Source organism: Hippocampus zosterae, chromosome 11, assembly GCF_025434085.1.
Source record: "Hippocampus zosterae strain Florida chromosome 11, ASM2543408v3, whole genome shotgun sequence".
In the NCBI taxonomy this organism is placed as follows: Eukaryota; Metazoa; Chordata; class Actinopteri; order Syngnathiformes; family Syngnathidae; genus Hippocampus; species Hippocampus zosterae.
The window spans coordinates 10,704,737-10,717,564 of NC_067461.1; the positions used below are offsets into that span (position 1 = coordinate 10,704,737).

General features: G+C 40.7%; 1 protein-coding gene across 2 annotated transcripts; it reads left to right on the forward strand.

Annotated features, from left to right (window-relative positions):
• Positions 1-901: 901 nt before the first annotated feature.
• hcrtr2 (hypocretin (orexin) receptor 2) lies at positions 902-12,776 on the forward strand. 2 transcript variants are annotated; one of them, XM_052080544.1, is made up of 7 exons: positions 902-4,230; positions 6,180-6,358; positions 6,812-7,055; positions 8,588-8,703; positions 8,800-9,020; positions 9,138-9,259; positions 10,263-12,776. In XM_052080544.1, the coding sequence occupies exons 1-7, from the start codon at positions 4,020-4,022 to the stop codon at positions 10,430-10,432; spliced, it is 1,263 nt and encodes a 420-aa protein (XP_051936504.1). In that variant the 5' UTR covers positions 902-4,019; the 3' UTR covers positions 10,433-12,776. The 2 variants fall into 2 exon arrangements, with proteins under 2 accessions (XP_051936504.1, XP_051936505.1); XM_052080545.1 differs by lacking the exon at positions 902-4,230 and adding an exon at positions 4,444-5,169.
• Positions 12,777-12,828: the final 52 nt, after the last annotated feature.

Sequence of the window (12,828 nt, forward strand, 5' to 3'; positions counted from 1 at the left end):
AAGACTAGCATCACATGCTCCTCTCAAATAATTTAATTTGATCATAATCTATTTTGACAGTAGTTTGCCAATAGCATTGTTGATTATACAGGCACTCTTTTGCAATATTCCAACGTGTAGAAATGATTTTTTTCGACAACAGTGGCTCTCTGCTGTAGTGTTGTTAAATTACATCCCTTCATAGATTTGTCAACAGAGATTATTTTTTCAACATTTTTTGGCCGACATTATTTTTTTTCAAAGATCATTGAGCATTCTGCACTGTGCTCTTGCAGTTATCTCTAAAATAATGACCACCCCTTGGGTGAGAAGCAACGGTGCTAAACTTTCTCAATTTCTAAGCAAGTGAAGTGAACAGTTTGTAACTGGGGGTATTTTGACAGCTTTTTTTTTTTAGGGTGGTGTGGAGGGGGGCTAAGCCACGGTTCACATTGGGCATTGCTGCTACAGAATAGAAAGCTCAAAACTAGTGTGTGTGTGTGTGTGTGTGTGTGTGTGTTTATAAAGCAATTACAATGGCTGATTACATACTATATCTTTAAAAACAAACAAACAAAGAAAAAAGCTTATCTGAAAGACGGTCCACTGCTGTGCATATCCATGAAGAGGAGGCGCAGGGAAAATAAATGCCAACAGGGAGAATCTCTTTGCTTACATAAACATATTTAAAATGTGATCGTGTCATCACGTCATGTCATCTCTTCAGTAAAGGGTCTCAATGGTCTAAGTCAGGGATGTCAAACTCAGTTTCCGGAGGGCCGCTGTCCTGCATGTCTTCCAAGTCTCCCTGTTGCAACACACCTGATTGAAATGATCAGATCATCAGCAAGCTCTGCGGAAGCCTGACATTGAACCTGTTCATTTGACTCCAGGATCTGAGTTTGACACACCTGGTCTAAGTGCTGACTTGGGGCCTCTCACAAGAAGGACTCATCTGTTTAGTTTGTGACTTTGAGGAGAACCCAGATGTAGATAAAAGTAACCAACAGCAGGTTATGGTGAAGAAACTCAATAGTCAGCCACCTCTCCTTGACGCTTCCGTATTTCTGCCTGTATGTCATCAGGGCAAACTACCTTTCCATTTTTCATCAACTTCTGGGATTTTTTAGTAACTACACATCTTATGTACCTGTCCTGAATACCAATTTTCTTTTTGTCTTTTTTTTAATCACCAAAGTCCATTAAAATCTGTCCCAATCATTGCTCTTTCTCGCTGCCTGCAATGCTCTGAACTCATGTCTCCTACTACAATTTACCTTTGGGGTGTGACTACTTAAAACATTTAACAGAACACACTCGATTATAAGCTATAACCTGTTCACTCAATCGGACACTCCTTACACCTCCAGGACATTCTAAACTCTTAGGTTAATGTCACAGGTGGTGGTTGTTATTCAGCTAGGCCATGGCGATCCTGTTTGAAATTCTTTAAATTATTCAGCCTAATACTTTTGTTTTATCCTGGATGTCCTTCCTCCTGCATTTATCGAGTCTTGGAACTGGCTTTCGTTTCGCACTTCTTTGTAACCCCAAAAGGCTGCATTACCGTAGGTTACGTTCTCGGAACTACACTAAACATACATCAAACATGATATATAATTCTCCAATAAGTTTCAAATTTTAAAATGGGGCGATTTTAAAGTTTATTGATGCACAGAATTATAGATGCAATGCCCTCATTTGGTAGACTGTCAACCGTGTGCTTGGTGTAAAAATGGACTTCCTTTCGGTGCCGGGGCAAGTTTGGCGTGTTTGGGACCATAGAGCTGCCTCTCCCTGGACCCACCCTCGGTCACAGAAAGTAGACTGCATTCTGGGCGTCTCCATTTTCATTCCAGGGCAAGTCTAGTTTACTGTGTTTGTGAATTTGGTAGAGGCGCTTTGCCTTGCTCGGTGTTCCGGGTGATGAAACTACCGTCCCCGCCACCCAATATGGCGACAAAAGATAGACTACATTTTAGACAGCTTAAAAGCAAGTCTAAATGGCAGTGCGGATTTTGGTGGATTTTTTCGAGCCTCAGGTAAAAAGATCGGCATTCCGCAGACGTGTGTGGTGAATGTCAACTATTCCATTCATGAATGTGAAAACAATATTCGGACAGTCCTCAGAATCACTGTAAAAATCATATTAATTGAACAAATTATAATCATCATATTTTTAGCATGGCTCTCTCTCTGACTGCCAGCTTAACTTGTGTGGGGGGGTGGGGGGGGGGGAGAGAAAAGCACACAGGGACACACGGTCGTGTGTTTAAGGCGGTCCTTGGGAGATCTTGCTGTTTACCTGCCTTTGTCATGCACAGACCGCCGCAGCAGGTCAATTTCTGTTCACTCGATGTCAAGTATAGCGTGCCCTCCAAATATGATTTAAAATGAATGCAAACGAGAGATGTTGCCACAAAAAGGTTACGTTGCATCCCACAATGGCGCAAATGCCTTGTTCCGCCCAATTCTACCTGTACAAAGTCTAGCACAGTGATGACCAACTCCGGTCCTTGAGGGCCCCTATCCTCCATGTTTTAGATGTTTCTGTCCTCCGATACATGGTTGAAATTATCAGGATCGCTATGGGGCTTTGACAGTGCTTGTTGATGAGCTGATCATTTGAATGAGGTCTTTTGGAAGAGGGACACATCGAAAACATGCTGGTCTCGCAAAATACCAAAAGAAAACTCCATCCATGCACAAAGTTAGACGGCACTTTGCGGCAGACTTGCACTTGCCATGAAAACAAGGCCCACAGATGAGAGATTGCTTGTGCTCCCACATGATAATTTCTCTGCTAGAACAACTGGTTCAGAGTGTACCCCGCCTGCTGCCCTGAGACAGCTGGGATAGGCTCCAGCACACCCACGACCCTCATAAGGATAGAGCGGTTCAGTTAATGGATGGATGAGTCAAAAGTGGTGCTCCCCCAAGCTTCAATGCACAAAGGAGTACTAATTAAATCACTTTTAATATAATAGTATGATAATAGTATACCAGGCAACTGACGAGTGTTTCTTATCAAAATGCACGGCAGACTTTCATGCAAAGAATGAAACATTCAACAATGGACTGAGATGGAGTGGAGACCACTGAGATTAATTGAGTTCATATGCCTCTCTTTTTGCAGTTTTATGTATCCATCCATTTTTCTGTACTGCTTATTCTGTTCAGGGTCAGGGGGAGGAGGACCTTATTAGAGCTGAAATTGGGTGGTCGTTGATGTTGCACATTTGGTGGAAATATTGCACTGGTTACCACGTTAGCCTCACAGTAAAGTGTAACGCAAGCTGAGCTGTGATTGGTCTTTACCTGAGTCTTGGGCGCATGATGTTTGTGTCAGTGGACAGCAAGTAGCAAAATGTGTTTTTAAAGGTGTTAATTAAAAAAAAAAGTTAACATGTTATCAATCCCTTTAAATCTTTCTTGTTTGGTTCATTGATTTATTTTTGCTGCCGCAGTGTTGAACAGTGTGGAATTGAGTGAAGCATAATTCAAAGCTTTGATAACAAATGTTTCAATTATAAAGTAAAAAAGTAAAAAAAAAAAATATATATATATATATATATATATATATATACACATACATATACTAAGCTTTTTATTTTGATTACATATCATCATATCAGCTCCCTGAGTTGATATGCCTCACCAGTCATGAAGAACCGGGTGGCAAGACTGTGTAATTGTCCCTGGTATTTAGATCCAGTGGATAGTGTTTTATCTGTTTATTACTAGGGCACCTTTGGCCCCGGCGCTAGAGATTGAGAGAGAGAGAGAGAGAGAGAGAGAGAGAGAGAGAGAGAGAGAGAGAGAGAGAGAGAGAGAGAGAGAGCGCGAGCGCGCGGGGGGGGGGGGCGCTCTGGCGCTCTGCCATCAGCTTCATTCATTACGGTACCTGCCGTCAATCTCCGCCATCCTCCAGTGGAGAAGACCCCAACACAGCATCCACTAAGACGGTCAACATCTGCTTAGACTCACGGCAGACGCCAGGAAGAAAAAGCAGGGAAGAAATCCATCAACAATCAATTATCATGTCAGGGGCCACTGGGGACTTAACATGTGAGGAGTGTTTTTCGGTACAGGGGGCCAACAGCACGGAGTTGCACACGCACTCCACCGTGGACGACGATGAACTTCTGCGCTACATCTGGACGGAATATTTGCATCCCAAGCATTACGAGTGGGTTCTCATTGTGGCTTACATCTTTGTGTTCTTCGTTTCACTCATTGGCAACTCGCTCGGTGAGTAGTTTCCTCATTTTTTTCTTATCTCAGTGCTGATAAGTCTTGATGAATTTTTCAAAATTTAATTGAGGAAGAAATGTTCGTGTGCGCGTGCGAGCGTCTCTCTCTCTCTCTCTCTCTCTCTCTCTGTCTCTCTATCTATCTCTCTATACACATACATAGAACACTGCATAGTTATTTTAGTGAAGTATAATCACAAGTGCGCGAGAATTCATGATGAACTAAAATAAAGCAAATAAAGCATCTTTGTAGATTAAAAATTGTGTTTGCAACTACAGCAGAGCAAATTGCAATGTTTGGTTTTGATGGCATTGATCGGTATGCACTTTGCATTGACTGAATTACTGTGGGCACACTGTTTGTTTGCAGTGTGGCTGATCTGCGCCGTTTCATATCATTAGCATATGTGGGTAGGAATGCTGTGAGTAGTCCAGCGTTGATTACTTGAATCATTACCATCATCAATCATTACCCTTGGGTTGAAGCTAAAAAGTATTGGTCTCTAGCATTTCTGAAAGAATAAATACGCTTTTAAAAAAAAATAAAAACTGTCTTCATTCTCCTCTGATTCAGTAAGTCCTTTCAAATCTTTCTTGTCATCAAGGAAGCATTTTCCATCTACAAAACATTGTTACGGTTGAGATGTTACACATCATCCGCCCACTGACACTTTGTTTGCCATTAGCAATTTGTCTGTTGGGCGGCGTGTCTCTAAATGTACAAATGGACATCTACAAGGGACACGGGAGTGGCAGTTCATTGTTGTGTGTTGTATAACCGTGTCATCATCATTCGCAAGCGTCCTCTGCTTTTCCTTTTTGCATTGCATGTTTTCTTCTTTCATGAAACTAGCGAGAACATACGATTGTCTTGATTCAGAGCACGATGAGGAATGAGTCAGAGGGATTACTCATCCACATACAGTACTGGACAAAGGTAACGCAAACTTTGATTACAAGCCACATGTTGACTTTCTCAGTGATTATTTTTTTTTTCCAAATTACAATTCAGATCAATTTAATTTGGAGTAATTTGTGCCTGTGGCATAAAACCTTAATTAACTAATGAGGTCATGCTTTAGTTTGCATTTTAATTTTCCTATTTTCATACAAGCAAAAGTGAGCAATATTTATCAATTAAAAGATACTGAGTGACAAATGAACAGGGGTAAAAATTACTGCATGCTTTTACGCCTCACTCATCTGTTTTTGCAAGCCTTATCATATTATACGTACACAACTATAAAATTAAATCAGGGACAGATATTGCCATATACTTCAAGAAAGGTCTGTCCCCACCACCCCACCTTTCCCTACCACCAAAAATATTTCAGATTGTGTAATGGATGCTAGCTTGCATGGATAGAAAAGCTTACTTCCTTTGCCTTATAAGAGTGTTTTGAGCTGAACTGGCGTCCAGAGCTTTCGCTCAGCGGGTTTGATTCCTGAGTTAGGTGAATGCTGCAACTCAAAAGGTATTTCCATGTCTGCTAAAGCTGGTCACAACTTCAGCTACATCAATATGTAATGTGGTCAATCAAGCTCATTTCCTCTCTCTCTCTCTCTCTCTCTCTCTCTCTCTCTCTCTCTCTCTCTCTCTCTCTCTCTCTCTCTCTCTCTCTCTCTCGCTCTCTCTGTCTATAGATAGATACAGTATATGTATACATATATTGCCCATCTCAGTATGTGGCCTCCACTGACTAGCAACAAGCTCAGAGTGCAGTCCGAATATGCCTGAAGTCAGCTGGGATGAACTCCAGCACCAGTGACCCTGAACAAGAGAAGTGTTTTTGAAAATGGATGTATGGATGTTGTCATGGAAGATAAACAACTCGCAAAATTTCCAAATGTGTTTGTGTTGCTCTGAGAGGTGAACGAACTCACCCATGTGATACCTACGCATCATGTCTTGGAGAATGCCATAACCGGGCACCTTCTTTCTCTCAGTTTGTTTTGCAGTATGGAAAAACCGGCACATGCGCACCGTGACCAACTATTTCATCGTAAACCTTTCGTTCGCTGATGTCTTGGTGACCATCATTTGCCTGCCTGCAAGTTTAGTAGTCGACATCACGGAGACATGGTTCTTTGGACAGACGCTTTGCAAAGTTGTGCCCTATTTACAGGTATTTATTTATTTTAAAATATATATTTGGTTTAAAATAAAGTCTGACACATAGGAAGTGCACAGGCTTCAGGTCAATAACGAAGCATGAAAAAAGCTCACTGGAAATGCGCTGTTCCACTTTCCAAACTATTTTCGTTGGCCGCACAACCAGTCACAGTCAGTACAACACTGAAAATGCTTAGGAGTTTCTCCCAAAATAAACTGAAGTTGTTTATTTCTCAACTGAGTTTTAGCCACTGGCCGTTGTTGCCGTCACTGTGTCCCACCTCTTGCCCAAAGAATTCAATAAGTTTGAGGTCAAAAATGACGTAATGATAACAAGTCGTATAAAATTCGAAAATCAAGACATTTTCATAATTCATCTTTAGCCACAGTCACAACGTTGTCTTAGTTTGAGGTTGTGAATTGTTTTGTGTGTGACTGTCTGACGTTTACTTGCTTATTTTGTTAGACTATCTCCGTCTCAGTGTCAGTCCTGACACTGAGCTGCATTGCGCAAGACCGCTGGTATGCCATCTGCCACCCGCTGATGTTCAAAAGCACTGCCAAGAGGGCTTGCAAGAGCATTATTATCATCTGGGTGGTGTCGTGCATCATCATGATCCCCCAAGCCATCGTGATGGAGACCAGCAGTCTGCTGCCGTCCCTCACAAACAAGACCAGTTTGTTCACCGTGTGTGATGAACACTGGGAAGGTGCGTGATGGATCCATCCATCTATTTTTGATACTGCTTTTCCTTACAAGGGTCATAGTTGACATTAGAACCTATCGGGGCTGTCTCAGGCCAAAGCTGTCTTAGATGATGACACCCCGACTTGACATCAGGGTAACAGAAAGAGAATCGCTGGGGTCCGTGCAGGACATTGGAAGGTAAACTCGAAATCTCCCCATGCAGATGATGTAGTTGGGCGTGCATATGACATGGGCAATGGAGACAGCCATGCACCCCTGAGTGTGCATCAATGATTGACACCAAAAACAGTGACGGCGGTGCTATTAAAATATTTTTAAGATGGTAATTATAACCCGTTCAATGAATGTATTTATACAATGAGTCAGAGAGATTGTCCCAAGCTGGTATGACATTTATGAATGAAGTCCCATGTCGTCCACCACACTCCGTAGAGCGCTGAATTTATCTGGATGTTATGTTTTGATCAAATGCACAAAATCGCATAAGACCTGCTTTTTGCGCATCTGAAAAAATAAAATAAAATAAAAAACTAATTGGCAGATGTGCCTGGGCGCAAGGCAAAAACTCCCAGTGAGGCATAGCTCATCTACCAAACACTCTGAACTAGACCATTGCCCTGCCAAGAAAATGATGATGCACCCGTTTTTACGCCAAGCGCAGACCAACTTCTGTTATCAAACTTGGTACACCGGAACGCCCAGACAAGTGCAACAGAGTCGATTAGGTTTGCTAGCTCTTGAGCTAGTTGGTGTCTAGCATCTCTCATCCCAGCGTGGAAAGCACCACAATGGCTCCGCGGGATATATCGCACCCACCAGAGTCTTTGAGGGGATATATTTTCATGACTCAAATGTTTAGGGATGTCCAGGTATAAGTTGCTAGAGAACGTAGCATTCATCTTTCAACGGCATGTACCTTTGCGCATTGGTATGCTAACACGAAAGATTACGGCTTAATTTTGAACAGTTATAAAGCCTCACTTCATGCCCTCGGGGGATTTGTTTGATCAGTCAAATTTGGCAGGTTCAGATTTAGAATACATTTATATTCACTTTACATCATGACCTTGATACGCTTACAGATGATTAAATATTCTTGTGAAAAGCATCAACGACTAAAAAGAAAAATTAGCAGACACAGTGGTTACTTCTCCAAGCTTCATTTTCATCCCGGAATGCCCCACAATCTCCACTAACCTGTACTGTGTTTTTTATTATCGAGGAAAGACGTATCAGACTTATCAGACTCCTATTTAATAAAAACATGACCTGCAATGCACCGAAATTCATGTTTGAATACATTATCAGTGAGTTATGATTTAATATCAAAATCCAATCTTTATGGTTTTGTTCAATGTCATAACACATCGACTTGTCTGTTTTTATAAAACAGACTTAACAGTGGAACTTAACACAATGAAAAAATGTTTCCCATGGCACAAGTGAACTCAGTCAGAACTGTCAATCCTTGAGATCCGACAGTTTCCGACAAAGTCAAGTCAGCAATGCGCTTTTTGTCTTTGCTCCTTTCAGCTGAGATCTACCCAAGGGTCTATCACAGCTGTTTCTTCATTGTCACATACTTTGCCCCCTTATGTCTCATGGTGTTGGCCTACATCCAGATCTTTCACAAGCTGTGGTGTCAACAGGTGAGCGTACTCTTCCTTCTCAAGGCACTGCTACACTTCTCTGAACCATCAAATACGCGGCACTGTATGTCTGCTTACTGTGTTTGTTTTTGACAGATTCCTGGCAGCACATCAGTATTGCAGAGAAAGTGGAAGACTATGCAGTGCTCCGCGGCCCCTGCGGGGCCGGGGGAGTCTGTGCGGGTCAAAACCAGCACCGTTTGTGCTGAGATCAAACAGATCCGGGCACGGCGCAAGACGGCTCGTATGCTGATAGTGGTACTCTTTGTGTTTGCTCTGTGCTACTTGCCAATCAGCGTACTCAATGTGATGAAAAGGTCCGTTCTGCTCTTCGACTGTTGAAAAGTATATCATCAAACCAGTCAAGTGAATTTAATTAAGATGTGAAAAAAATAATGAACTCTGACTGATGCTGATTTGCACTTTGCCCGCAGAGTCTTTGGGACATTCAAGAAGACGAGTGACCGAGAGACAGTGTATGCTTGGTTTACCTTCTCACACTGGCTCATATATGCCAACAGTGCACTCAATCCCATCATCTACAATTTCCTCAGTGGTGAGTTTGTTCACATGCCCCATTGGAGCACTTTAACACTAGCTCCCTACTGCCCTCTGGTGCAGTGTTTCCCTTTGCAAAGTCGCACACCCCACCACCAAACAAAAATAGCACACCAAAAAGGATTATTACGGTACTTAAATAATGATGATATTCGCAAAAGGGCTGAGTGGGAGTTTAATTCAACACAAACCTGATATACTCACAGAAAGTCAAGATAGATATAATGTGTGGATTTATTGTACCTTTTTACAACCGCAGGAGCATTTTCTTGGGTTGTGCCTGTCCTTTTACATTCCTGGCATAGATAGATGAACAGATATATATTTGGACTTTAGAATAATCTTCGAGCAAATTAAGTGAAACTGGACAATAATCATGTCTTGTGGTCCCTTGTGCCACGCTAGTGAGCTACGTCAACCTGGTTGGGGATCAATGGTTTGATGGGCAGTCTGGCAACTAAAACAAATGTAGTTATATGATCTATTGTTTTTTAAAATGTATTTAAGGATTACTTCATTTGTTAAATCTCTGTTATTAGGCTTATTTCTATTTAATTTCTGGAATATTTATATTTGACATTTTTAACTGTTTTTAAAAAATATATATTAATTATGTCTTCTGTTGTATGTTTTATTTTTATTATTTTTAAGTGAACAGTTTTATTAAGTATTCTAATTCATATAAGTTGCTAATTGATTGATTCTAGTTTCACGTGTCAAATTCAATCATCAACCCTACTAAAGACGAGAAAGAGAAATAGAAATGATGGTCTGAATCCATTTGAAATGTATATGTCGTTCTTTTTTTTCTCATGCAAATTAATACTAGGCTTTAATGTCCTCGGCGCCGCTCTTACACTGTCACCATCATTAATTCAGCGTCCATTGCGTTTGCAGCAGTAGTCGTGAAGCATCATTGCTCGACCAAATACATGAGTGTGTTTCAGAGAATCATGTTCGAAATGTCTCTGAGTGCATTTCACTTTCTTTCTTTTGCTTAGGGAAGTTCCGTGAAGAATTCAAAGCAGCCTTTTCTTGCCATTGTCACCTTCCAGGCCAAGAGAGACCGAAGAGAATACGCACTCGAATGAGCACAGACAGTCGAAAGTCACTGTCCACTCATGTTCACAACATGGACAATGTGTCACACATATCAGATCAAATGGTGTAAGATCATCGGCAGATTGCGGACTCTCTTTTCATGCCCAAAGTCTATGTATCTGCAAAGGCGTGAGCTAGACTAAATTTTGGTATTTTCGCAGACCCGTACAACATGGCCCATTTTAAAAAGGCGTTTTGCCTTTGTGGGCGGGAACACAGGTGACTTGTTTTGCTGCCATTTGAAATGGGGGGGGGGGGGGGGTCTCATTACCTGTAAATATTGATGTATGAATGTTTTTTTTTCCTTTTACTTCCGGTCCAACTTTGTATGCAGCTATGGTTGTTTTTAAAGTTGAGTTGAGTAAATGCCGCAAAGGCACACTGATAGTCCTTGACACGGCAAAAGAAAACACCCGGATCCTGTCGCAGGCTGAGGTGCTCATAGAACATATATATAAGAAACTACAAGCCGGCCTCAATGGGTGGACGATATTCATTTGGCTGTTGGAAGACCACAAAGCTGTGAAGTGGGCAGTTGGATAACCAACCGCATGTTTCGAACTGCATCAAGCTGCGTGCATCTGCGAAAATACCAACACTTGGTGTAGATGGCCCTTTGCATAGTTAGACCGCCTTTCGCACCAGATTTGCGCTTGGCACAAATATAGAGCCCTGACATTATACTACACTATCGGTCACTTTACAGATTATATATGGTTAACGGCTACTCTATCTGTTAGGAATGTAGGACAAAATGAGTGCCGATACGACCTGTTACGCATCTACCTCGATGAAAGCAATTTAAATTGGATTTAATTTGGTTTGTATTTCAAAGTAAAAAGGAGAATTCTTTGTCATCTAAAGTAATAATCCCTGAACCAAATCGCTGAGTAGAGTCCCACTATGGCTGGGTTTGTGTTGCCTCAAACATCTTTGATGAGATGCAATTTAAAATTCATTCATTTTCCGATCCGCTTATCCTCACAAGAGTCGCGGGGCGATTTCAAAATATAAATTTGAAATTTGAATTGATGGGGACCAATGAGCTTTAAAATGTTTGGGATCTTGCTTGCAGGATTTTTGGCTCGTAGACATGCTGAGAGCTCATCCTCTGAATAAACTTTTGTGTCCAAGCTTCTTCTTTGTTCATGTCAATGTTTCACCTTTTTTTTTTTTTTGGATATGCTTCCACAGGGTGTTTACTGTCATCTCTGTACACTTGACATCACCAAGGTTACTTGCTGACTTTGTTGCTAATCTGTTATCTGTTAATTTGTTAAAAAAAATGATTTGTACTGCTTTGTACTTTTTGTAAACTAAATTCTGCTGTTGTCTTACTTAGTGAACACCTGTCTTGCTTGCAATTAAGAGTTGCCAAGTATCTGTATGATGCTTTAAAAATAGTGTTTTATCTCTGAAATATAAAGGAGCATTCGAACCACATGCAAATAAATAAATATAAAAAATAAGAGAGATAGAATAGGATCGTATTGTTACAGGGGAAAAAACGTTTTACTTTTACAACTAAAACATATATGAGAAAGAAATGGAATACTAGGCTAAAAAAAGTGTACTTTTGTGAGAATAAGTCATATTATTAGAAGAAATAATTGCAGTTTTACAAGAATCAAATTCAAATCTTATGAGGAAAAAAAGACTAATTTATGGGAATAAAATCCATGTATCATGAGGAAACATTTTCAATACAACCAGATTAAGGGAGTAATAAACTGTCATTTGAGAGAGAAAATTATTTTGAGTTTATTAATGATAGGAATAATGATAGGAATAAAATCAGAATTTTTGGAGAAATAGGACACACACACGCGCAGGCACACGCGCACACACACACACACACATACGCGCACACACACACACACACACATCACATTTAATTAAAAGCACACTTAGCCAAGTATGCTATTTAATCCAACGGGGCCTTCTCCCACTTTCTAGTTCAGCAGTGGATTCCTGTCATTCAAACTGTGAGGCAAAGAAAAAGGTGTGGGTCCAAATCATGACACAACAAAATCTTGCTCTTGGGAAATAGTAAAAATATGTTGGATTTTTTTGAAGGGGGCGGGGGGTTATGGAAGATTTGTTTTATCGTGATGTGCTCAAGAAGAACCTCTTGCTCCTGAAAGAAAATGTTCTTCAGCAAACTTCAAACATAAAACACAGTCGATGTTGGCAAATTTCCACAGTCAAACACTTTCCTTGAGATCAGATATTGATCAGATATACAAAACAGAATAGTGATTTCATATCAACCTAATGTCCATTCATTGTGTTTTATTTATATATGCTTATGTACATGGTATGTTGTTGCATCAAAATGTATTCGGTGATTATGTAATTAATTAATTTATTTTTACTTGAAATGTGGTTGAATAAATGCATCCCTTTGATCTTAACGATATCTGACTCAGTTCTTCAGAACTTCAGTGCAATAAGTGGTGCTTGACT

Coding starts and splice junctions, on each gene's coding strand:
- hcrtr2 (XM_052080544.1), top strand. CDS start 4,020: ATGTCAGGGGCCACTGGGGACTTAACATGTGAGGAGTGTTTTTCGGTA. Junction 8,704..8,799: donor ACAAGCTGTGGTGTCAACAG/GTGAGCGTACTC, acceptor TGTTTTTGACAG/ATTCCTGGCAGCACATCAGT. Junction 9,260..10,262: donor CATCTACAATTTCCTCAGTG/GTGAGTTTGTTC, acceptor TCTTTTGCTTAG/GGAAGTTCCGTGAAGAATTC.